The sequence below is a fragment of the Molothrus aeneus genome, chromosome 14, assembly GCF_037042795.1.
Source record: "Molothrus aeneus isolate 106 chromosome 14, BPBGC_Maene_1.0, whole genome shotgun sequence".
NCBI classification, from domain to species: domain Eukaryota; kingdom Metazoa; phylum Chordata; class Aves; order Passeriformes; family Icteridae; genus Molothrus; species Molothrus aeneus.
In genome coordinates this window covers 15,415,493-15,442,961 of record NC_089659.1, presented here as the reverse complement: position 1 = coordinate 15,442,961, position 27,469 = coordinate 15,415,493, and the positions used below count along the sequence as shown (strand labels likewise).

The 27,469-nt window shown below is 42.6% G+C and overlaps 1 protein-coding gene across 1 annotated transcript in view; it reads right to left on the bottom strand.

Moving 5' to 3' along the window:
- LOC136562549 (connector enhancer of kinase suppressor of ras 2-like) overlaps window positions 1-11,286 on the bottom strand; it is a 166,546-nt gene extending 155,260 nt beyond the window's left edge. The window contains exons 1-2 of the mRNA XM_066559447.1: window positions 11,179-11,286; window positions 10,847-10,920 (exon numbers count right to left, since the gene is read on the bottom strand). Coding sequence (XP_066415544.1) covers window positions 10,847-10,913 — 67 coding nt within the window. The 5' untranslated portion in view covers window positions 10,914-10,920; window positions 11,179-11,286. The remainder of the gene's footprint in view (window positions 1-10,846; window positions 10,921-11,178) is intronic.
- Between the last annotated feature and the right edge of the window lie 16,183 nt (window positions 11,287-27,469).

The following is a 27,469-nucleotide window of genomic DNA, read 5'->3' as shown; positions in this document are numbered from 1 at the left end:
CTTCTGTAGCAAGGATCCTGCACCGCAAGAGTGGATTTATTTTCAGAGTTCTCTCTCTCTCTCTCTCTCTCACCAGCCTGATTTTTGGGCCAGGTTTACCTGTGTGTGAGATTCACTAAAACAAGCTTAACTTCAGCCAGGTTTAGGAGACATTTTGCAGAAAATTTACAACCAAAAAAATGCTCTTCTTGTTGTGTTTTATGGTGCAAGGGGTGTTGACAGTCACTGGGATTGAAAACAACACAGATCACAGAGCAGCCCAACTGTAAATACTATGGAATTCCTGATTCTTCAGGAAAAATCTCAGTTAGTGCCCCACTCCTGAAATTATTACAGGAGATTAAGGAAGATAAAATAAGTTGTTTTCAAATACATAATTTCCAGTACTTTTGAGGCATCTTATGAATTTATCTCAGAGCATAACTGATCATCCTGATATGCAAATCAAGATTATTTGCCAAAAGCCCTTGACTAAAGGAAGTGGTAAAATACCCTTTAGACCAAAATAATATGAAATAATCTTACCTTCAAACTCCTCTGTTCTTCCTGAACATTTTCTGGAAACCTTGATTATTTTTAACTCTCCAAAGAATCACAGTTCCTGTTTCAAACTGTATTTGGCCAATATTTTAACATATCCACTACATGGTGCCTTTTTCTTTTTTTTTCCTGAGAAATTTGTGGGTTTTCTCTGCACCAAATCTTAATTATGCAAATTCTGTTATCATTTTGGGAATGCTTAGTCATGGAGCTTCATTACCATGATTTTGGGCATGGTAACTGTGGAGTAGAGAAAGAAGTGGCTCCAAAAGAATTACTGATGGTCTGACAGTCAAATATAAATTATTCTGGGATATTTTGAACTGCTCCAAATGGATAATAATTATGTTATCAGGCATGGATGCCTACTAGGGTTAACCATAGGTGCAATTGATATTCTTCTGCTCTTCCACCACTGTTGGTTATTTCATTATGAGGACAAACAGAGACTGTTCCAGGCTTTAACATTGTGCTACAGGGGCTCATTTTGTCCTCTTATGTGACAGTTTTTCGCCTGCCAGTTTGCAGGCAAAAAAAAAAAAAAAGAAAAAAAAAAAGAAAGGAAAAAAAAAAGAAATATTGTCTATCATTTTCCCCTAGAAAGATGGGAAATTAATGAGATTTGAAAGAATAATTTGATGAGAATTTCAGCAATTCAAATCAAGTATGACATTGGAGGGTGCAAGGAAAGCAAAGAGCACTGGGGTGAGTCCTGGCAGTGCACAGAACTGGGCAGCTCTGGTTCACCTGGAATTCCTGCCTGGATGTCCTGGCAGGGAAGCTGGAGAACTTTCAAATTCATAATGAGATATTTAAACCCCTTTGATAAAATGGCAAAGGTTATGTGGAATTAACTCATTCCAAAAGCCAGGATTCCTCATCTACCAGCATCCTTTTATTCTAAAAGTTGATCATAAAAGAAAATGGAAATACAGAAAATGTTTTAAGAAGAAACTCTGCTGGTTTGATACCAGAGGAGACCTTCTTAATGAAAACACTGCAGATCTACCTTCAGTAAATAAAATGTGGCAAGGGGGAGAGCACACAAAGAGCCATCCACAGAAAATGGGGAATAGAAAACTCCTTTCCATGTGCTGAGTGATATTGATGGCTCTTGGAAGGATTCACAGATTGAATGAAAACAATTTCATTGCAGGATCACTTGAGCAATTTGGTTTCTAGTTAAAGTATTGCCTCATTGCTGCCACAAAAGGCATTGATAATTTGGCCTGAGAACTTCCAGATAAACAAGAAACAGTTAATATGATGTGCCAGTGTATGTTTCTGCCAGTAGGTGATGGCTTCCTTAGCACATTTCCCAAAGTTTTTAAGTCCACTTATGAAAGATTTGAGAAGGATCTTCCTCCATTTTCCCAATAATTTTTTTAAGCTTATCCTTTAAGCTTATCTTATCTTTCTTTTTCTATCCTATGTGGAAATTTCCTGGCTATTATTCTAATTTATCTTTTTTGTTACTCAGATAATTGTTTGTTACATTTCTTGATGGATTATTCACTACCTCTTTTCCTTCTCCAGGGTTTATTTCTGCAAGAACAGCATTGCTGAGCTACTGCCCTAAGTGGATCCATTTCTTTCTATGTGACATTCAAGTAATGAATATTCTAAACTCTGTTGGTTCTGAACTTCTCTTACATTACTCTACCTGTTCCCTCCAACCACATGATACAAATGCAAATTTCAAGGATTTTTTTCTTTGCTTTGAGTGTCTTTTTCCTCTGTAAACTACAAAGTTGGGGGTTTTTAATAACTAAGGGAATTTCTCAGTGTGGCTTGGCAATGAACAATTGAAATCTCTTGACAATGGGCAATTAAAGTCTCTCTCAGTGATCTGTAATTGAGGGCATTTTCATGATGGCGCAGAGTGATCAGTGACAGAGCCTGCAGAGGCCTCTCCTGGACTTAGGAATGTGCAGCACATTCCTGTGTGGTGTAAACTCGTGGAATCCCAGACTGGTTTGGGTGGGAAGGGACCTTAAAGCCCATCCAGAGCCACCCCTGCCATGGCAGGGACACCTTCCCCTGTCCCAGGCTGCTCCAAGCCCTGTCCAGCCAGGCCTGGGACATTCCAGGGATGCTTCACCCAAAACTTCCCTGGGCAGACTGGGCAGGATTTCATTACTGGATACCACTGGACAGGATTTCATTATTGGATACCACTGCTGGACCTCCCTCACATCTCCCAGAGAACCAGCACTTCATGGTCTGAAAGAGACCTAAGGAGCATCCAGGCTATTCACAGGAGATTTTAATGAAGAATCAGTGAAACAGCAACATTTGCCTTCTCCCAGCTGCCCCTTAAAGCTCCCAGGAGCTGGGCTTGGCTTCTTGAGCCTGGTGGTTTTCACCTCCCCTGGGATTTTGGACGCACTTCACTTCCAAATCGCTGCAGTCCTCTCCAAGATACTCAAAGCTGGAAAATTTTGATGCTAAATGAACAAATTCCTTCACAATCTAATACTTGTTGTCCATCTCATTATGAAAAAGGCAAGAAAATGCTGCTGGAGAGAAATGTGAATAAACAGGAGAGAAGCCAAAAGGGAATGGGGAAAGCTGGTGGGGAGAGAGAGAAGTAAAACATGCTTTAATTCAGGTGCTCATTGGCATGTCTGGGCTGTCAGGCTGGCACCCCTGTCTGCCTGCACTCAGAGACTTTTCCATGTAAAAGAACCAGATGTGCCAAATGAATCTTTTCTAGAGCTGTAGCAGTTTCAGCACACTTATAAAAACCACAATTTCTGCCTTAAGAACTCCTGGAATCCCTACACTTTTTCTAGGCTTTGTTTAGTGCTTAGAATGAAAAAGATGGACATATTTGTAGGGAATAAAGCTGAATGTATTTTGTAAAATTACTGGCTGCTACGTTTTTATTTCAAACATGCCACCTACGTTGGAACTAAAAATGCTCCACAGTCTTTTTATAATTCATCTTTGCTGGAAAACAGTTGGTGGAGAATTTGAGTAGGAAAACCCAAACATTGCCTTGGCCTTGAATCCTCCTGAGCACTTTTTTTGCAGAGGGTCAGTGAGGATATGTTCTGGGAGCTGTTTGAGTGTTAGTTAATCAGAAATAATTTCATTTTGATTCATCACTAGAGCCCTTCACAAATACAACCCCATAATTTTTACCTCTCTCTGAATCCTCTAAGAGTAACTCCTGAACCTTCCCTTTCCAGCTCCTGCCCTCCTGCCATGGCACCAGGGAAGAGAAAGTCAGGTTTACTAAAAAACCAAAACTGCAAAAGTAGCAATTGAAATTAGTAATGCAAAGCAGCATTTAGAAAATACCTACAAAATCACTCTGGGTGGAGAGGATGAATGTAGATTATTGCTCAGCAATATTTGATACTACTGTGGCTAATTCAGTCAAATGGTTCATTTAATATCAAGAGAGTCACTCATTCCAGCAGCAGAGCCACAACCTCCATTTCTGTCAGCATGGCAGGACAGCAGCTCTGAAAGAATGGCACTGAAAGGACAAGCTCTGCCTTTTTTAGCTTTGAAATCTTTGTAGGTGCTGAAACAATTTTGCAAAAGGACAAATCTCAGTTTACTTTTTGCTTTCCCTTCTTTCCTTCATTGCAAACGGAAGCACAAGACATTGAACTCATTGGAATGAGCCACGAGGAGATTTCTCAGGCAGGAATTTTTCTTTACCCAAGCACAGTGAGCATTTAGAAGCATTCCTTGAGGACAGGCCCAGGGAACAAGGAGCTGCCTTCCCCTGGGGTCTGAGACAGGATATAGAGCAGAGATTTGCTCCCCCATCCAGGCAGTGTTTTCCATGCACTGAAATGATATTTATAATGAATTTTTCTGTACAATGCAATGTTTCTCAAACTGCTTTCCAACCTAGGCAGTCAGGAATCCTGTAGCACTGAGATGTTCTGCTATTTTTCTAGGAAATCCACATTTTTCAAACTGGTAGCAGTGTTACACACAGAGTTCTCAGTCTTGTGGCACATGGGCTGATGTCAACCCTGCCAAAGGAAGGAAAAATTTAGAAATTGGAAAGAGTGGGGCAAGAAAGTCTGGGAAGAAACCATGAAAGCATCTCATTGCTGAGCAGGATCCAGTGTCTTTGCAGCTTCCTGACTCACAGCACCTCATTTAATGTGGTGTCATCCACAGCAGCCAATTTATCCTGAATTTTGCTTCATAAGGGGAAGCACTGTGAGGTAATGGAGAGCTGGAGAAGGTTGAGCTCTCCTGAACTTGCATTTCCACTCTGCCCTCCCTGGGATGGTCAGGACTGGCAGGAAGTTGGGGATTTTGCATAATTTTAACACATGGTAAAGGTTACAGGGCTCAGCAAGGCGTGACACATTGTCTGACTGCTGATATTAAGCTGCAAGACAATAAAATAAATTTCTTTACATAATGACCTGAAAGATTAGTTACGCTTGATAAATGTGACTTGAGAGACTTTCCAGGAGCTCAGACTTTGCTCTGGGAGCAGAATTACATTTCTTAAAAAGGTCTGAACATATCTGATTTACAGATAGGGAAATTTCAGAATACAGTCCTAAATAACCTGATCATAAATACAGACCATTAAATTGCTAAATGCTGCTGAAATCTTTTATGGAGATAATGTTAATCCAGTTGGTTCTTGGAAGATACAGAGACCAGTTTCTAATTGGTCCTCAAAGTGGAGTTAGTGAAAATGAGGTAATGTGATAGGGATGCAGAAATAGCCAAAATAATTTCCATAGAGAATTAGAGACAGACCTGATTTAGGAAGGTCTTTGTACAACATTTAGCTGTGGCCAGCTGGCAATGACCCCAAGCATGGCTGCAGTCACTGGGAGGACACAAACTGGAGCCATGGGCTCAGCCATGGTTCTGCTGTCCCCCCAGGCTGCCAGTGGTGCACAAAGTGAATTAAACAAACTGAATTAAAGCTGTAACAGTGAAAGCCTTGAGGGCACTGGCTCTGGCCAATCCTGCTGTTTCATACCTTAACCTCTGGGGCAGGGAGGAATGGGCCTTTTGGGAATGTTGGTGGAAGTGGAGCAGGTCTGGGTTCGCTTCTGGGGCTTCAGCTCTGATGATCACCAGCTCTGCTGCTCTCCTTGTGAAACACAGCAGGAAAACTTCTGAGCTTTGGACATTTGGGCATCACCTCCCATGGTTATTCTGGGAAATACAAACTGAAATGTCCAGGAGGAAGCCAGAGCTCTAATCTCTTGGGGACTTTTCACATTTCAAAGATGAGGGTGATTCCCATGCAAGAAATCATCCCAAGGTCTTGTCTGAGCTGGTAGAAGTCTTGAGGAAGAATTAGGTCATTCTGCTGGGGACAGACTGGGCACAGAAACACTTCCAGAGGCATGCTGGATCTCTTCTCAGTTGTATTCAAAACCTCCTACAAGGGTAATGGCCCAACCTGTCTGGACAGCTTATTCCAACACTTAACTGTGCTGAATATTGGGAATTTGTGCCTTGAAATCTGACCTTTAGCACTTCCACTGCAAAGCTGTCAACTCTGAGGTGAGCTCTGCTGACCCTTTAAAAGCAAACAGTTTACAGCACTCAAGAGTTGTTCACAAAATTCATTACTGAGAAGCATTAAAGTCCCAAACTTGCGAGAGAAATCGGAGAGGAATTGCAGCCAATTCTGATTCAGTGACTTAGAGACAACTGGAAATGTGGTGCCAGTGGAACGCAGGAATCCAAGGGGGAGCCACAAGAGCAAATTGCTTGTTTCAGTTGGACAAGTGGTGAGAGCAGAGGAAAACAGTGAAACCTTTACTTTACAACAGCTTGGAAATTGAACTCTAATTCTGCATTTGTGGCTCAGGTCTCTCCCAAACCTATTTGTCTTCAGAAAGAGCTGAAAAGATGCTATAAACCCTACATTTTTCTAAATAAGGGATGACCTCGGTTATCTACTCCAGTTTCAAACTGCATCAGGTGGAACTGTGCCCCTGCATTATGGGATGCTGAGGTCAGGAGGGGGATCAGGGGTGCCAAGCATCCCCAGCTCAGCACCCACAGGGTGAGACAGGATCACCGTGGATCCCAATGTGCTTCCAGCACGTTCTGCGATGTGATAAATATGCTGTCCTGCAGAGAGAGGAGGCTCCCTGGCTGTGGCACTGCTCCAGCACAGGTACTGATCTCATGGGCAGCAGAGGAAGAGGGAGAGGGGTTTGCCGGAGCCCGGCAATGTGCCGGGAATGTTAACGAGTCCAACCACGTCATCAGCCTCCCCTCCCTCCCTCCCTGCCTTCCCTTCATGAGCCAGCCTGAAATCAGGGAATTACATGCTAAGGAAAACCCTTCAGCCAAACATATAATTATTCTGCACAGGATCAGTGCAGCATAGTTAATCAGTTTACCAACTGAATTAATTTTTATTTTTTTATGTCTGCATCTCCTGTTGAGGGTGCAGAAATTCTGGATTTAAAGGGGAAAAAATGGCTCGCAGTTGTGAAATGAGTATCTCCAGCAGACCATTTATTAGGAGAGAAACCTCCACTGCAGGCTGTTCTGGCAGACAAACCTGTCAGTCCCCAGGACTTTGAATCACAGGCTCTGTGTGGAGTTATTACAGGTACTTAAGGAATAGCTGGTTTCCCATTTTAATTTTCAGCTGTTCAATAACACGGCATTCTCTGAAAGTTACAGCAGTATTTCATTGCATTGTGTTTAATTTCATTTCGTTGGACTGCTCTGAAAAGTGAGTATTTATTTGGACAGAGGTGTCACTTCCCTGTAAATGAGTTCACATTTTAAATGACCTACTTGTAAACTGCTCCCCTCAGGAAGTACAACATCTCCAATGCTCTTGCTTGTAAAAGTACAGAGAATTCCCCTCAGATTTTGCCTCCAATGGAAACACAAACTCTCACCCTTCTGTTAATTCAGTAAGACATCCCAGCTCCCCTCTGCACCCCAAACCCCCAGAGTCTGTACAGGACTGCCCTGCTCAGTTAAAAGGTTAAAATAGATGGGTTTGGGTTTGGAGTGTTCACTGATGACCTGCGAAGTGTTCCTGAGTTTCACAGGGAGCTCCTGGCCAAAAAGCAACAAAAATCCCCAGGTAAAGCATTCCAGATGCACACCTTGGAGGGCAGTTTGCCATTTTCTCCCATTAACATGTTAAACCTAATCCAGGGAAAAGTGATCAGTTAGAAACCACTCTGACCCTGAAGGCACTGGGGAGCTTCATGGGTAATGTTTGTTTTCCAATGGGGAAATCTGAGCAAGGCAAAGGTTTTTCCTAATAAAACCCCTTTCTTTTGGGTCCATAGAAAACATCCCCAGGAAAACAGGTAAGTTACATAAGAAATGGCTGTAACCAGGGAAAACACCTGAAAACCATTTGGAGATGTTTAAAATGTTGGAAAATTTGAGGGAAAAGAAAGAGTACTGACTAAAAACTGTTGCTAAAAATACCTTCCCAATTAATGTTGTCAGCTCCTTTGAAACCTTCCCTTTTAACCACAGTGCTGCATCTGCTAAACTTAACAAAATATGTTTGTATAGAGGCAAAAGTATGCAGAGTTTTAACTTCTAGAACCCCTGAGAGCCTCAGGAATTAATTTCCCCAGACTTGCATGGCCTTTTCAGGTTGTCCACACCATCAGATGCAGTTCCCTAATTGAATTCCAGTTGAGTGCGTTCCCGAGAAAGGAACCGGGGATAAATACAAGATGCCAACTTGTCATTACAATGTTCCTTAAAGCCTACCAATTTTTACTTTTTTGGCAAGTAACATTTCCTAAAGGAAAAGAACAGAAGGGTGTCTCCTCTTAGGGGGGGCTCAGGCTGCAGCTGCTGCTCTCATGGGATGCTGTAACCAGGACACGTTCTGGGGACCTGGGTCTCAAACCATTAACATCATTTTTGTGGCTTCCTTCCATCTTCTCTACAGTTATTTGATGCTTCTGGTACTCACTGCTAGTTAGTTTCAAAACATGGGCTTTGCTAACAGATTTTAGGAATAAGTTCTAATGGCTTCAAGGGATATGATAAATGCAAGTTTTAAAAGCACGTTGCTATCATTTCCCTGTGAAATGTCATTTACAATCTCCACAAATAAAACTAATCGTCTACATATTTTAAGCTCCCCAAAGGTATATTACAGAGGCAATATTTGTTCCCTTGTTTATTAACATGTTGCTGTACACAGTCAAGATAATACTCATTCCTAAAGTGGTAATTTTTTGAAAGTGTCTTTAATTTATCTCTTGATGATGTGAAAGAAGTGACCTTTCAGAACAGAAGAGCTACATAAAATCTACCTTATCACTGCCAATCACTGCCTGTGCAGACCTTCAGCCTCCCTGGCACATGGATTCAGCAGAGTGACTGTAGCCAACAGAGCTGAGCTGCACAACACATGGAAATTACAGGCAAACAGTGGCCACAGCTGGGCAATTTTTGCAAAGTAAGGTAGTTATAAGTAGTTTTAAACTGGCTCTGGTCTGCCATTTGTGTAGGTTAGGTCTTTCCTTTGGCTGCAGCTGAACAATGCATCTGCAGAGGGATAAAAAGGAGGCTTGCAATATGAACGTGGGGGAAATGGACAAATGTGCAACTTCCCTGTTTGTGGATGTGCAGCTCATGCTACCAAGGAAAATACCAACGTTGTGAATACTTCAGTGTTCACTGCATTACATTTACTAATGCTTGAACACAGAGCACTGACAATGCTGCCTACTCCAGATATCCCTGTGGATGGTGCACTGTGCAGGCTGGTATGGAAATCCAACTGTCAGGCAACTCCAGACATGCAAAAACCTGCTGCTTGTGTGACCTTCCTCCACTGCACATCGTGGACTACTGCTCCCCAATATGTAATTATCTTGCATCAAGAAAGATAAAAAAGTAGCAGGAAGTAATTTTAAATTTAGCAACAAGTATTCTACATGCTTTGACACTTAATTTACATTATAATTCAAGTAAGGAGTTAAATTAGCAGAGTGATCTGTCCACTTTTTATCTCTTTTATGTCCTGGGAATGAAGGTGTGGGTCAGAAAACTCCTCTACAAATACATCAGGATTTGCTATCACCTGATGACATTGGAGCCTGGGAATCAATTCTGTTATCTAAAGGTTCAGGATCCATCCCAATGACCTGCTTAAACCCTCCCAATTACCCCGAGTTCCCAAACACCTGAGAAACAAAGTACATCCATTCCCCCAGACACTGTTTGCTTCACAAGACTCTGTGCTTGTAGAGGAATAATTAGCTGATAATGGCAACGTGTCTGATGAGCACCAAAACAGCCCAATTTCAGCGAAGTGTGGAGATGCAGCTCAGCAAAATGAGATCAGACCCATTCCCCTATTAATGAGAATACTTTGAAAGATTTAAGGGCATTCGAGTGGGCATCCAGTTCAACCCTCCCATAGAGTTCAGTCATCATATTACAGGAATCATTTCCATGAGTAACCTACACCCCAAATTTGCACCTCTTCTCCTTATATAACAGAGATCCCCCGTGGCAGGAATTATTTATCTCAAAGACAGGCAGCTCATCAGAAGCACTGTATAACAACACTAATGCATCCCACTGTGGGAATACAGTGGGGGGAATTCTCCCCCCCACTCCGCAGAAATTTAAACCACTTATCATCAGAACAATCCCTCGCCCTCCCATCCATCCCGGTCTGTTTGCATTGTCAGGCAAAACATGTCACAGCTGACGGCTGTGTTGTGAAGCTGCGAATGTGCAGGGAAATCATCATTCCTGTCAAGTTATCCCGGCGAGTTTCCCCGCTCAGCCCTGCGCCTTCCGCTGCCGCGGACGCGGAGCCTCGGACACGCGGCTGGGCAGCCTGCACAGGGCAGGACACGTCCCTGAAGGAGCCTGGACAGGGCAGGACACGTCCCTGAAGGAGCAGGATGCCTCAGTCCAGCCCCCGGCTCCTGGTGCTCCTTGTGGTACCCAAAACTACAGACCAGCGCTGCACAGCCACTGCATCACATCACCTGATATGAGCGAACCAGACCTAAGCAGGGCAAATTTAAAGCAGCCAAACATGCCGACGTTACCCTGTGCGAGGCATAATGGAGCCGTGAGACACAAACACTTTGTGCCTGCATTGTCCAACAAATGCAGTTGATCCCTGCTCCGCTGCCGGCAGCAATTCCCAGAGCACGGCACAGCTCCAGCAGCCTCTCCTCAGCCCTGTCTCCAACAACTACTGGGCAAAGCAGCGCAGGGATGCTCGGAACTGAATAAACTCTTCCCAAAACAAAGAATGCGAGAGCAAGGATGCAAATTGCCAGGATCCCAAGTACAGACAATACACGGCAATAAACGATCCTACCTTTCATCCAATCCACTACTTGCTTGGGCGTCCACTTGCTAATAGGTTCCATAACGAGAGCCATCATCAGATCACTTTATCATTCACACCAAAATCGGGGGAAAAAGGAGAGAAAAAATTGTATCAGAGCATGGCTGGGCTACGAGAGCAGTCGGATTTCACAGTGCAGTTCAAAGAGAAGATGATGCTTTGTCCCTCCAGGTTCCTCCTGCACTGATTCAGTAATGTATAAAATTACACTGCTTGATCAGCTCTGGCACCTCCCCCACTGCACACAGCCTGCAACACCCGGAGCACCGAGCCAGGAAATGGTGCAGTACAGACTTACTTACCAAAGCCTGTGCCCGCCGAGCCCGGCGCGGATCAAACATGGATCACGCACGGAGCATCCGATGCTCGCTCCGCACGCCGCGCTCGGCCGAGCTGCTCTGCTCCGAGCAGCCCCGGGATCCTCATCGGGGAAAATGTCAACACTGGAACTTGATAGCAGATTGTCTCGGCTTCATTGTGAATATGCTGACTGTCACTCGGCTTAAAGAGGGGATAGAAACGTCAGGATATCGCCTGGCATCTGGCAAAATGCTGAGCAGCTCCATCTTTACAATGCGAAATGTTGCTGGAGTCTTGTACTGTGTAATCACGTAATTCAGAATGTCAAACACAGTATGAAAAGTCTTACCCAAGAAAAAAACTGCTGGGAGAAAACTCTTTTTTTTTTTTTTTTTTTTTTTTTTCTGGCCACATTCAGAGCCAGGATATTTCCTCCTATGAGCTGTTCATTTTGTAGGGGAAGAATGACAGCATTGAGGGGGCAATTTGTACTACAACAGCACTTTAGGATAGACAAGTACAGCAAGTATTTTGACTCTCAGTACTGGGATCATTAGTCAACGTCTCCCTTTTGTTATGAAGGAAAAAAAATGTTTTAATTATTCCTAATCCCAAAGTTTACTACCCTTCTGACAGATGAAGGTGAAACATTTCAATGAGACGTGCCAAACAGCACTTTTTGGACCCATTTGTGACTCCCTGCACCTCATGCAGCACAAATTCTGCATCCTGTGGCTGAGAAGGTGCTGCAGGCTCCAACCTTCTGCTGGGATCTGCAGCCCCACTATTTTATGTTAAGGGGAGAAACTCAGAGACCAGGGAGAAAAAAGGCAGAACAACACAGTTCCACCTTCTCTTCAGTGATCTTTCCTCTGTGCCTTTTTCTCCTGCACTGCTCCAAGCTTCCCAGCACATCAGGGGAAGAGGATGGTGATATTCTGCTCCCCTGGGGCTGGGCTGAAGTCCCCAGGCTGAGATCTGTCCTCTCTCTCTCTCTCTCATATAGAGGAACATGAAATAGCAATGGAATCTTTATCACAGGATCCCAGGGGGGTTTGGGTTGGAAGGGACCTTAAAGCCCACCCCATTTCACCCCCTGCCATGGCCAAGGACACTTTCCACTTGCTCCAAGCCCCATCCAACCTGGCCTTGGACACTGCCAGGGATCCAGAGGCAGCCACAGCTTCTCTGGGCACCCTGTGCCAGGGCCTGCCCACCCTCACAGGGAGGAATGCCTTCCTAAAATCCAATCTTAACCTACTCCCTGGCAGTTTATTCTCCACCCTTTCAAGGCTCTTTTTTATATAGTTAAGGATGCAGACAGGCATCCTTCCCCCACTAAAGTGTCTCCAAAGAGATGTGCCATTCTCAGCTCAGTGATGCACTCTATCCTTTTTTATTTTTCTTTAGCTTTGGGAAATAGTGTGATTAGTATTCTATGATGTATTTGGAGTGCTCAGAGCACAGATCTTCTTTACAAAAGGATTCACATCAATTCTCCTTCAAGAAGGCTGAACAGCATGTCAGCTTCCTCTCTGAGTTTTGGGAGACCACTTTCAGTAGCTTCAGTTCTGTCTAAATAGCTGTTTACAATGGACATCATAATGACAAAGCTCTCAAAGGCACAATACTTCTCTTTTTAGGCAATAGTGGGCTAGAATTGAGAAAAAATATTTCTATTAGCTATTGGAAACTGTACAAGTTGTTTGGGGGCTATTGTTTCTTCAAATTCTTAATTTTTTAAAGTTCAATACCAGCATGGAAGAATTTGAGATAAGCTATGTTGTGTACAAACTTGGTATTTTGACATTTTTGACACTTGCACAAAAAAAAAAATCTTTGTTCATGATTGTTTGGACTATTTCCCTAATTCCTGTCATTTGACAGACATTCTGTCAATGCCCCTTTGTCTCACATTTCCTACCCAGGCTTGACTGGGCACTTTTTTTAATATATTTGGACATATTTTTGAAAGAGGATGAAGCCTGAATTCAAAGCTCATCAATGTCAATGGGAATAATTCCACCTATTTAAATTGTCCTTGGATGACAAAAGAGGCCTCCAACTATTATTTTGGAATCAGGACTTCCATTTTCACAATGAGAACCTTCTAAATCCTTCACGTCCTGTTACTGAGGCTCCTCCCCCCCAAAGAAGGTTTGCATTTTCATTTATTCCCTCTGTTATTCATGGTGCTGGCTCAGGCAGGAGCTATAATTTGGCTGGAAGACCCTGGCTGTTGGATTAAATTCATATGATTTTCCTTATCATCACCAGTCACAGTTTGCCTGTATTTTGGGATTTTACAACCTTCAGGACTACCATCTACTTTTTTGTTCTACTTCTTGGAATAAAATATTCAGAGCTGCTAAAAAAGCTCAGATTCTCTCTTTCCTGATGATTTATTCAGGTTCATTCTCTGTTGCAAAGATCAGTGCACATGGCCCTGGTTTGTCACGAATCATTCCAACCCCAGGGAAATGTTCCTTCAACAACTCCCAGGGGTGTGTTCAGCATGGCAGCCCATGGATGGTTCTACCTGGGGATTTCCTCTGCTGCTTCTTCTGTTGTTCCCAGAAAGATTTATTCCTCACACCCACGGGAATGTCACAGGGACATGGCAAGATCAGGACAGGAGCCTGTGGCAGGCCAAGGGACTCAGTGATGGATCCAGCTGAGCACCAGAAAGGCCAAATGGAGCCCAGACTATTTCTGGAGCCATGGTTCAAGTCAGTTCAGAGCACTTTTTGATACAGGTTGTCCCCTCTGAGGTAACGACTCTGGAATGACAAATCATGGAATTCACCCCCTGCACTGAGCTCTCACCTCACCCCTGACAGGCTCCCTCACCATTCCTGCCAGCCATGGGTCACTGCAGTGGGATCAAGAGGCTGAAGTCACTAAACAAGGAAATTTTTTTAAAAATAGGCAAAACTGTGTAATCCATAAAGCTGTGCCATGTGTTTTTCTGCCTGTTTATTGCAGGGCTTCTGCCTAGACCTATCCCCCACCCTACCTAGCACTGCTTCCTAATGCCAACATAAAAGCAACAATGCATTCCCATGACTGTGTTTTTCTTCCAGGCTGAATGTAGCAAATCAAGAGAAAAAAGATCAAGGAACATCTTTCTCACTATTATTCTATCTAGGTCATGTAAATGAGAAATACTCTCTGACTGAAGTCTGCATAAGCATTGGAGCAAAGGGAAGCATTTGAAAGGGAGAAAGGAAGCAGAGCTTTCACTATGAAGCAATGTTGTTGTCAAAGGCCTATATAAAATAATCTGGTAATTCCAGCCCATAATCATCGCTGCTGCCTTTGACAGCAAAGGCCTAAGGCTGAACAGACTGGTGGAAAGGTTTGGAGTCCCTCCTCCTTCCCAGCAATAATGCTGAGAGTGCTGTAGCTTTTGAGCACTGCCTGGTATCTCTGGGATTGCTAATTAAACCATCAGTCTCTGTATTTTCATGGTCACTGTGGGAGGCAGTTAAATGTTCTTGTGTATTTCATGGCCAGTGATAACTTTCCAATTAAGGATTATGTTCAAATCTGGTACCATAGCCACTCTAACACTTAGAACAATCATGTATTTCTTGCAGTTTTCATTTGGTAACAATTATTCTCATCTTCTTTGATGAAGAAATAACTTCCATGTTGTGAAATAAGTCCTTTAGGAGAGGGTTAGTTTAATAAAGTCTTGACATGGCATTTGATGTCCATTATGGAAAAACAAGAACATGCAGTTCCAGATTAAATAAGTCATGAATGCCTTGGAAAAGTAGTATGTAATGTTATAACTTAGGACATCTATAATTTATATTATTAATGGAAAAGTAAGCAAAATCTCCAAGGAAATGACTGTTGAACTCTCAGTTATCACTAAAGCTTTCTATCATGTAACATTCATATATTATACAGCTGTTTTTTGTGGGAAAGAACATATTCTTAAAAACCAGAATGGAGCTAAACTGTTTGGGTCAGTTCTGTTCTAGGCCAGGTTCTGCCTGATGTCCCCTCCAACCCTTGAGACACTTGTTGAGAGATGGCAAGAAAAGCGCCTCTGGTGAAGTTGTATGAAAGCAATAAATGTGCTGGGAGGAACAAAACCCAGCTTAGGTTTGGGACAGGGATTGACACATTCTCCTATTTAGGGATAAACCTCGGCCTTACTTAACCCTGGCTTTACAAACTGAGGGGCTGGGCTCTGTTCTCACAGGACAGCCCAGCTCAGCAGAGCTGGGGGAGGCTCCTGTGCTCTGGGAATAATTCCACTCATTTAAATTGTCCTTGGTTGACAAAAGAGGCCTCCAACCATTATTTTGGAATCACGACTTCCATTTTCACAATGAGACCCTTCTCACTGGGGGTGGACTGCGAGGAAAGGGTTTGGATCATTCCCAGCTCCCAGAGAGGGTCAGTGGGGAGGTTCCACATGATCCATCAGTCTTTATTTCAGATCACAGGGCATTCTGAGTTGGAAGGGACAAGGATCAAGCCCAACTCTTCAATGAACACCCAGGGATAGAATCACACCCGTGGTGTTCTCAGCATCACGCTCCAACCAGCAGAGCCAATCTCTTGGGTGTGTTTTGGGTGCATTGCTGTGCCCAGAGCAGCTGGGGCTGCCCCTGCATCCCTGGCAGTGCCCAAGGCCAGGCTGGACAGGGCTTGGAGGCCCCTGGGACAGTGGGAGGTGTCCCTGCCATGGCAGGGGTGGCACTGGATGGGCTTTAAGCTCCGCTCCGACCCAGACCATCGCAGGATCCCGTGATTCCCCAGCAGCCCCGCAGCTGAGGTTCCTTTGCCGAGGTTCTCTGTCCCAGGGGAGGCACCAGCCTGTCCCGGCTGGGATTCTGGTGGCTGCGGTCCCTGCTGTCCGTGCCCGGAACCCCGCGATGGGCAGGATGCTGTTCCACATTCTGGAGTGCCATCTGCTGGCTCTGCACCCGCCAGCAGCTCCGGCAGCCTCCCTTTTAATAAACGACACTTAATTAATTAATTAATTAATTGCATTTCATTTTCACTACTGTTTTATCAACATGAAGGGTTGTTTTCCACAGGAATCCGCTGTAGTCTTTGCTTTTCCATCACAGGTATTAATATCCCAGTTTTTACATGGAGCCTCATTAGAAATTTATATATTTTCATGCTCCATTAGATGATAAAACTGCTTTATTAATGTGTGTTAGACATAATTTATGATACTTTACTCATTAATTGAGTATTAAAACACCCTTAAAAATTGTCTGGAATCAGGGCTAACATCACAAAAATGCAAGAAATACTTGGTTTCTCAGGAATGTAGAGAAATAATTTCATTATCACTTGCTAAAAAAATGTGTCGACATGGCTGAGATGGTTTTGCACACTGCTTTTTTCTCAGTGTATTTTAGCGTTCACAAAAGCTCCTCCTCTGACCTCTCTTGGGACTGAATTCCTCTATTTAGCCACAGAACATGAACATCATGAGCAGAGGCACTGCAAACTTCCTCCTGTCTTGCATCACTTTCATCATAACATCACCTTTTTTTTTTTTCAGGAGCTGCCCTTTAGCTGTTGCTACACTTCCTTGACATCAAGAGTAGCTTTTCTATAAAACAGGTTCTCTAGATTACACATCTTGTGGAAAAAATGATCACTTTTTGCAGCCCTATCCAGAGTTTTAAATGCAACTGAAGTGTATTAATGTCAAAGATACAATGTAGAAAATGAACCAAAAAAATATAATTCTTCTCCAAGAGAAATTCACTGATTTCAGTGAAGACATTATGAAGTTACAATATGGGTAATTTTTTCTCATAGAAGACGAACTTTGTGTTCTTTGACTCAGACTACAAATGAGCAGAGAACACTGAAATATTTTCATATAAGGGAAACAAGATCCTGTTTTCAGCCTGTTTGTTGATACACCAACATGTTTAGAGTCTCCCAAAGAGCCCCAAATAAGAGGGAACATTCCCATCTGGGAATGCCCAAGACAACCTTCACAGCAGAGATACAACCTTGTGCAGGCTGACCTAGAACAGAGGCTGGACAGAGTTAGAGAATAAAGCAGGGATTTATTCAAAGGATCTCCTCAATGGATCCACCTTGGGCAGCACGAGAGCCCAGCCAGGGCTGCACCCAAGATGAACCAAAATGGCCCCAAAATGCTCGGCCGGGCACGGGGTCTCTCACTTTGATCAGTTCTGCTCCATTTGCATCTTGCAGTTCATTGTCCCATTCCAGCTTTAGCCCCTGCAGTCCCACCCTGCTTGTTTTTCTCTCTCCAGCCCACGGGGTTTGTGCTCTTGGGCCTGAGATTTGGATCACTTGTCCTTGATGCCCAGCTGGAGCAGGAATTGTTTTGTCTCCCTGACCCACACACTAAAGCAGCACAGAATGTGAAAAATATAAAAGCTAAAACCTGAGGCATCACATGAAGAAAGTCCCTTGAAGCAGTGCCGGGGAAGAGGCTTCCACCTTGCCAAGGGAGTTTCCATTTGGGGACTTGTGCCGCCACCACGAGTCACATCTTCCTCCCCAGACAAACTTCATGAGGACACAGATATTTGGGTGATATTTGGAGGAGTCTTAACTTTGAGCTGCTGGGAAAACACAGAGCACAGGGACCTCATCTGCTTCACTGATCTCTTCAGTTTGTCACTACCAGTTTGGCAACCAGGGGAAAACTGCAGACAGATCCTTTGTTATCATTTTCCTGCACAGAATTCCTCCAGGAACAGCTAAAAAGTTCTGCTCAGTTCAGAGCTGCCTGCAGTAACTAAATTAAGGAGAAACAGGGAAATATCTTGCAGCAAGTCTCTTTGAGCCTCTCATGCAGCTTCAGAGGGATCCTGTAGCACTGTGCAGACAATTCTATGCTCAGAATGGATTCACTCTCTTAATTCAGTTTTCCATGACATGGAGCTTACAGTACTGACAGCCACAGGGTCAACATGAGAATTTCTGAGGGCAAAACTGGGCAATCTCTCCCAAAGTCAGTTCCAGCTCAACAGAAATCATCTGTGTGATGGCAAATTTATTACATGGGGATCAATGGCCTCTATTTTGTAGGTATTATGGAGATCAGACTAAATTTTCAGAACTCTCCTTTTTGACTCTAAAAACATAGGAATTTTGAAATTTGAGTGCTACTAACTCCAGGTCCTTTTCTTCAAAGAAAGTAAAATGTCAGAATATTTATTACTACAATATGTTTAATTTCCTGTCAATACTTCCATATTCATTTATATACAATATGATTGCTATTTGCCTTACCCCTTCCTCTAGTAAGTAAATGGAAAATATTTATTTGATAAAAATGAAATAAAAGTCCAATGTACTTCCTCTGCAAGAATCACATAACAACTTTTAAGCAATAAACCATCTGCTTCTCACTACATTAGGTAAACAATATTACTTTGAGGAAAAAAAGCATTAATAATGGAAAACTTGACAACAGTAATAAAACTTCCAAACTATTGATACCAGATTCCCTTGCAATTCATTATTTGCTGGCTGGAAAGTTGGCTTTGAAGCACAAGTGCCTGTTGATTTTCCTAAAGCATTCAGGGAACCAACTCAAAATATTCAGTGATTCTGTGAAACTTGGGCTGTATATTCTGTGTGACATTTATGGTGTGAAGAAAATACACAGCAATGTTGGAAATGGACTTGTTTTGCCATTGAGGGACCCTCAGTGTGGTGGAGAGGAGGGAGAAGCTGATGCTTAAGTGTTCAGGAGAGCCTGGGTGCACTCTGGGCCATTCCACTGGGAAAAATCACTTTATCATTTTGTGTTCCATCATTATCTCCTTCTCCACCATCCCACAGCAAAATGTGCCTCACAGAAATGTCTGAGCATGAACTTCAATATTCAAAGAGTCATTTTGCCTTGCAGAGATATCTGATGGGGTGACCCAGGATGTGCTGGCACCGGGAATGTCAGATTCATAAAATTGTGACAATTATTATCATCCCATCTTCATTTTCCCCTGTGATTTTCAGTCCAAGCTTGTCTTTCATGTTGCCAAGTGACTGGTGACAGCAAAATCTTTTCTTCAAGGCATTCTCAAGATGGCTTTTTCTTTATCTTACCATCTCTGCAAAGCCCTGCTATTATTAGGTCTTCCTAATGCCTTGGTTAAAACCTCAGAGATTATGTTCCTGCTGTATAGTCCAGTAGCCTCTTCATTCTCCATGTTTAGTTAGACTCAATATTTGCTTGGAGGACTGGCTGTGACTACAGAGATATTCCCAGTGTGTGACTGGAGCCAGGTCTTGTGCTACCTTAATATTGTGAGTAGAAATAGAGATACAAGAATCTGAAAGCTTGAAAATTTGTGTGAGCCACGAATACCTGCCAGACTAACCTGACATGAAAACATCTGCTGCAGCCTTCATCAGGGGCACTTCAGAGAATTTAGTATGTGAAGCTTCCCTTGATACATCTGTGAATGAGGAAACATCAGCTCTAAGTGCAGAGCTGGACATTTTTCATCCTTTCTGTAGCCACACAGAGTTAAACACTGATCCGAAAGAAGGATGCAGAATAAAAAGGTCTCTTCTCTTCAGCCTGTCTCTCCAAATTAACTTGATTTGCTGTTTAGAGACCGAGGAGATGATGGTGATGTGTCCTGTCGTGTTTTCCTCTGCATCCCAGCAGCATGCCCTTTGCTCTTAACCAGGAGCTTTGCATCAGCAACCAGCTTTCCTCCTGTAATTAATTTCTCAGGGCTCTTCCCCTGCTCTTTCCATTCCAAACAGCTCTGCTCTCTCTTACATGCAACAGTAGTTTTATTTTGAAAGGGCTTGGCAAGCAAACAACATGATGTTTTCCCTTTGGACAACCTGAAGCCATGTTAGATGGTGACAAGACGTGCTCTGATCAGGCCGAGGAAGGCACAAACTAATTGCCAAGAGCTGGGAAGCTCTGTGGCTGTGCTTCAGAGCCAGCTTTCATCTCTCTCTCCATTTCTTGCAGTCATAAATTGCACCAGCTCAGCTCCAAAATAAAGGCCTGCCATCCAGAAACCTTGTTTATAGGAAGGGCTGTCAGAGCCATCTGCAGCTCCTGCTCCTTCCTTCCTTCCACATCCCGGCAGCTCTCGGTCCTCCTGTCCCCTGGGAGGGAAGGACAGCATGTTCTGCAGCCACCAAACACCAACCACAGCCCTGCCACAAAAATCCAGGGATAGATCCCTTGGTTTAGGGGTTTTCAACAGCTACTGCAACAGCAGTTCTTTAAATACTCTCTGATTTCTGATATATCCGATCCACTGTGCATTTCCTCAGGATCTGTGTCCTTCAGGCCTTCCAGCAGCTACTTTGTCCTTCAGGACTCCATAAGGAGTCTGTCCTCTCTTTTTCAGCCTATTCAGATTGAGAAAAACCTGCATTTTTATCTCTTCCCTTAGTTGGGCTTGTTTTGCCTGTGAGTATGATTAGAAATGCACATATCAAAATATCTCACCCTAAAACAGGGAGCCAAGGCTTATAACACAAACATGACCATGACCAAGCCTTGCCCTTGGAGCCTCCTGCACGCCCACCAGCAATTCCCCAGGTCACTGAGTTTCACCAGCTTTGTTCCTCAAGCTCCTCTTCTTTCCCAGCTGAATCCAGTCCACAGCTCCAGGGCTCAGCTTTTGAAACCTCTCCTGCAGTTTGAGCTGTTGTGGGTTTATTTTTCCATTCAGTGCAATACCAGCAGCAGCAGCAATTTTGGGCTACAAAGGCTCTCTGCAGGTGTTACTGCTGTGAGCCAGGGTTGGGAAAAGGGGAGACAGGTGAGAAAGTCTTAACAGTCCTATTAAGGACTTGCCCCTCGTTTCCTGGTGCCTGCAGGCAAGGCCCTGTGTCTTCTGCCTGGAAGTGCTCGAGGATTTTAGCAACTATTTCAAGTGATAATGTTTAAATAAAAATCAAAGTCATATATTCCAATATTATCTCCCTCTTCCCCATAATTCCTCCAAGGCTCATCTCAGGATAATAACTTTCCATCATGTGAGCTACCCATTTAGCATTTTCTTAACTCTTTGGGGAAGGGGTGTAACTGTGCAGCCGTCTTAAATTAATTTGAAAGAGTTAGGAAAAAAATTGGTTCCATTAATCTATCTAAAACTATCCATATTATCTCCATCAATTATTTATAAATTCATTTTGCATTCTAAACTAAACCCCACACCGTCACTTATGTTTAATGCTGCCTGCCCATTTTCCTGATGAAGTGCCACATTTGCTGCATTTCTGCATCACATCTTTTTAACAAATGTCTAATTTCTGCAATCATGTATCTTGCTAAGAAAGCTCTTACTCCTTTTGTATAGCTCACCAGTTTTGCTGTATTGCTGCTCTCTCCCAGTACATCATCGTGGAACTTAGCAGGACATTTCTCATGCTAATTGAATGTTCTGCCCATATATACAGATATTTATAATCTCCTGGGGGAAAAACTGTTTTAGTGGCTTTTCACAGCACAATTCATTTTCTTATTTCTACTTATTCACGGAAAATGTTAGGATTAAAAATAGCTTAGGCTGAAAATTTTGTTGAAAGCTTTCTCCCCTAAAATTATAAGTGACATGTTTTCACACTTAAACAAAAATATGTATCATTAGCTGTGAAAAAAGTGACAAAAAAAGAGATTAATCTTTAAATATATTAATTTATTGCAAAAAACTTTGTACAATGTTTGTTAATAAATCTCTGATTAACTTTTCTGGTAGAACATCACCCTGGTTGGGTTTCCAATACTCAGACTAGAATACAAAAGTTAATTATTTTGCTGTTAAATCGCCACCAGAATCAAAATTTTTCAGGCATTATGACTCACATTTTCCTATCTTTTCAGCTTTGGGCTGCTGCTGGCAGACTGTGACCCTGTATATTGAAAGAGCATTTTCAAATTCTACTATTTATCACAAATGTATGTCTTGGACACTAAAATCTCCCCCAGGCACATAAATTTTTTATGCTGAATATAAGCATTCCCCTTTGTACAATTTTAGCTGTACCAAGTTAATAGCTCTAAAATATGACTTGATTTGAATCTCAATTTCCAAACACTGCTTTGCCAGTGCAGCAGCTAGAAAGTGATACAAAATCAAGGTGAGCTTTCACAGGGATGTGACAGGGAGAGGACTGACATTAGAAAGCAATACAGAATCAAATTCCCATTTCCTGGAACTCAGTTCATCACCCTTTGTGGGCCTGTTGGGTCACTCTTGTGATTAAAAGCCAATCATGATTATTTGAATATTCCTTTTGAGTCAGTTGTGTCCCTTCTGTGTCCCAGAAATTTCAGCTAGGTCACATTTCTTAGTTGGCTCAGGAAAACAATATCATTCTGTATTAAAAGTGATCATAGCAAAGTTACATTTATGTCGATGAAGAAGTGACATTTATGTCCATTTGTTGCCTGGAATAAAAAACCCTTTGGACTCAGAACTTTGCCTTCTCCTACAAGCACAAACATGGGGCTGTGGCAATCAGAAAGAATTCATGTATTAAACCACTTAAGCATAGCATAAGGGCCTGCTCTGACTTGGAAAGCCGTTATGTTAATTAGCTTAAATTTGCAAGAATTTGACTAAAGAGGAACAACTTGACATTTAGTTTGAAAGGACTAAATGTTTCTGTAGAGTTCAGACACCAGTGCTGCAGGTAAGGTTTTCCTTTTTTTTTTCCCCTTTCCCAAATGAAGGCACGAATACAAAAAGTTCATTTGCAAATGTTTACCTAACATAAAGGACTTACAGGGGGCCCATCAAGGAGGCTGACACAGATCCCGATTAAGTCGAATCCCTGGCAATAGACTCTGCCATGAAGTTGGGCTATTTGCTTTTCTTCAATCCTCCCTGGCTTTAGATGCTCTCAAATCTTTCCTAATCCCCGCTGAAGGGCACAGCTAATTAACCTGGGAAGGAGCTGCTCTGCCTTTGCAGCCTCCCTGGCACACCTGCACAACAGCCGGGTGCCTGCAGATGCTCCAGGAGCAGGGACACCTCCAGCTTTGGGAATGGCACAAGGGCACCTTTCCTACCCCTGTTTGAAGCCCTACAAAGGACAGAGATGCTTTGCTGCTGCTCGCTGGGCTGCAGCTCCCACAGCCCATTGAGAATGATACATTTATTTCTTCCTTCCCATGTTTCACACTTCCAAAGCACATCCTGGACGTTCATGGCCCTGATTCGCTGCCCTCCGTTCCCTCAACAAATCCAGTGATATCTGGCATCTCCTTTGTCCCCCAATTCTCCTGCTGCTGTTGAAATGCTGCTTTGAGCCCCGCTCCTCTGAAACTGTACAAGTGACCACAGCTTCCCTCCCTGGTTTTTTAATTCCCAGAGTCAGAAATTGATTCGTTAATGGAGCTTAAGCTCCGTGGCTTGCAGCACCCTGCACCCTTTCATTAGCTGGGAATCCGAGATAAACACAGTGATTTAGGGCTGCTGAGCAAATCCATCAGCTCCATGGCATGACAGCTCACTGCTGCTTTTGCTCTGGGAGCTTTACTCAAATACACTGCTAACAGCTCGGTTTTGCCCCCCATATTCTATCAAAAAGCTTTTTCTTTTTAAAGGATGTGTTAAGGCACAGTGGAAGCAGCTGCTTCCAGGGAGCCAGGAGTGGCTGCTCCCCACAGAGCAGGGTCACAGCCAGGACTGAGGTGGCCCAGGGGGGCTGCAAGGGGGTCCTGGAAGAGACTGGGGTTGGGGGAAGAAAGACCCCAGAAGGACAGTCTGGGGGCAAAATGAAGCAAAATGTCCATGTGAGTGTAAAATAAACTATTATTATTTTATTATAAAATGTATGAAATATCTATTTTTCACTTGAAAATACAGAGATCAAAATCAGTTATTGGTACTGATGAATGCTGAGGAGTAACATTAATTAAGGTTTCATAACTGGAAATTCCCTGGTCAGTAACCTTTGATACTGTCTGGAGACTCAAATCCCACAGCCCATCCTTGGTGCACTAAAACATGATAGATGGAGCATTTCTATCATCTCAAATACTGCCTGCTGGAATTCCAGCTGTGGGGATCACTATGGGGGAGTTACTCCTGTGCTCTAACACAAAGCACCCAGCAAAAAGTCAGCCAGGACTAAAAAGGCTTTTGATATGGTTCAAGAGATTTGTCCCGAGTTCCTGCGCTCTTATCTTGCATTCAAAAGGAGACAACTCCATTTGTGCCCCAAAGTGCCTCACCCAGAGCTCTGCCTCGTGGGCACAGCTGGGTGACAGTGACTGCACCTGCCCCCGAACCAGGCTGGGCATTTTGTGTCACCTCAAAGGAGATTGAAGGCATTTCCTGAGTATGGCTGTTCCTGAAGAAGCATCGATCAGGAACCCCAAAGTACAAACTGCATCACCAGGGATTGGGAAATAACCTTCCCCTCTTCTTACAAAAGCTTCCCTTTAATGTCACATCATTCCATTTTATCTGGGCTGAGATTAAAGAAGATTAAACGGAGAGGAAGTAAAACAGGTTGGAAACAATAATGTAGTGCTACCACAAGTACCACTAATTTCCTTCATTTAAGGAAATTACTTAAACAAATAGTGATTCATACAAAAGCTGTCTTCTTTCATGAAAGAAATAATTTGCATTTAAACAAATTCCTCTGTAGATGAAAGAAAACAAGGTTACAATAAAGGGAAAAGTATTGGTTTGGCATCAAACCATCGGTACTTCAATTTTATTGTTATCTCAAAGATGGAAGATTACTTTGTAAACATATTTATTTAACAGGATAACTCTGTAATGAACGATAGCAGTTGGTGATAAGACTTAAAATTACAAAGTCTTGTTGTAAAATAAAAGTGGTGCTGTGGGACTGAACAAATATTTGGAGATTTTATCTATCTATTTGGGTACTTTGTCTGCAAAAGAGAGTGGCTCCTTCCTGAGGAGGACACTTCCTCTGACCAGGATTCTCCTGTGACTTTGCCTTCTCTTGAAACCCCACCTGCAAACTGATGGATGGATCAGCCAAGCAGGGATGGGAATTGTCTCATGGGAATTGTCTCATGGATTTCCCTCCTTGCTGAAATCTGGCACTGCCAGAACTGGCATTTTTAGCTGATCTTGTACTTTTGGGAGGTGATTTTCAGCAGGACACCCAAAGGGCTCCCAGTGGGGTTAATATTGTTTGAGTATTTCTGTGCTTTCCTTTCAGGAAGTGCTTGTGGTTCAACACTGGTGAAAGGATTTCCTTGGAATCGTTCAGATGCTCACCTTTCTTCTTCAACAGGAATGTGGAGCTGTTGAGGACCATCAGGTGCTTTGTACTGCTATTTTATTTGTAAAATTGATTCCAAAGTTTTTGTTTTCATCTCTGCTTTTATGGCACTGTTTCCTTTTGAACTAAACCTACATTTTATTTTATTGTATAATTTCTTTCCCTTACTTTGGCTTGCTGTAACTGAGGAGAAAAATGAACTTGACTACATCAAACAAGGGAAGAGAAGCAAGGAGAAACACTTGAAGGAAATGCCGGGTGATGGTTATTTTTATTCCAAAGAATTAGGGACAACCACTACTTTAAAGGGGAAAAAACCCCACTTTTCAGGCTCTTTCAGCCCAGTCAGGGGTACAAGAGAAAAATAAGGACTGGTAGCAAGGGGGAAAGGCACAAGCTTTGGTGGAGATGGAATAAAGTGTGGACCCACAGGTAGAAGACAAGGAACAGAGAAATGTTTGATGTTGGGACACCTGAGCACATGGAAAAACCATCTTAACCTGTGGAGAAATACATGTCAAAGAAAAGCAAAGTGCTGCCTAAATTAATAAATGCTTTGAAGATTCCAACTCAAAGTTTTATTGGCTTCTTTTCTAAAAAAATAATGGGAAATAAGAATTGCTTGGACATCACCTTTGTCATCTCACCAATTGAATTGGGCTTGTAGGGGGAAGATAAATAACAAAAGGGAGGGCTATATAGAATTATTTTTTTTAATGACGGTTCTATCCCTGGTTCTTTGCTTCCTCATGCCTGGTTTTGTTTGCATTTTTATTTAAAAAATAATTTAACTTTTTCTTTGTACTATAAAATTTTCTATGCTTGGAATACTAATGGGTGAAAAATAAATATACAGAAATTATGTCCCTCTTTGTAAAACTTTTTGGTGTATTGCATTTTAGATGTTCCTCGAGTTCATAATTTCCCCTGCTCAGTGTGTGAAAAATTATCAAAGGCAATAAAAATGGAAAGAAACAGCATCCCTGATTTTCTTAAAAATATCCCAATAAGATAAAAAGTGGAACAAATCCTTAAAATATCTACCCAGCCATGCTCTTTTCCATTTTTTTTCCATAAGCACCAGCTGTTTTTTCCATACCAGCACAAAGGACATATTTACAGATTCAGTTTATGGGAGCTTTGTTTATGCACTGGGTGAGGATTAACAAGTAATTTTAATTAATATGGCAAAACCAAGTTCAAAGAAGACAGAAAATTTGTAAATCTTGTAAGACCACTAATTCTGGCTGGGCTTTTAGATGCAGAAAATGTGCTGCATGGAATTTTCCATATTAACATTTTTCCTAAGGTTAACACACTGTAATCCTTTCTCCATCACCATTTCACACGGAACCTCCTGGTTTAGTAGATTTTTCACTACGCCCCTGTACTCCCAATATTATGTCTTTATAATATTTCTGTAAAATGAGCATTGCTGTTGTCATTTTGGGTGTTCATTGAGCAGAAAACCTGGGAAAGAGCAGGAACCTAAACCAAGAACTTGCTTTTCAAAGCAACTTTTACCCCTGGAAATCCAATGGCATCAATAGGAAAAGAAGGACATATATATTTTGGTGGACTCAGCCAAAAGAATACTCAAAAGAATAAATAATTTAATAATAATAATGAATAGTTATAAAGAATAATCTTTTAAAGAATAAATCACTTCAAACTTTCCTTTGTGGCAGAATAAGGAGCCTTGTAGAGATATGAAGCAGTAAATATTACATATCTTGGCTTTAGCAGGGTTTTTGGAATGGTCAGACACATTCTTGGAGGGGATAAAGCCTCAGAACTGCGTGAGGAGCTCCTCAGGGAACTGCTGATACATTTTTCTAACAAAATGAAAGGACCAGTGGGGTTTTCCTGTGGCAACTCCTGAAGCTGAAATCTCATAAATCTCTTACAAGGGTTGAACTTACCAAAGATTCAGGATGAATGATAGCAAGAAGTTCCCAAAAGGAGCTTGGTCAAGCACCAGATCAACTCCAGGCTTTTCCACGCTGGATTCTCCATACATCTTCCCAAGTACAAGTTGGACACTTTGGGGACAAGGGGACAGATTCA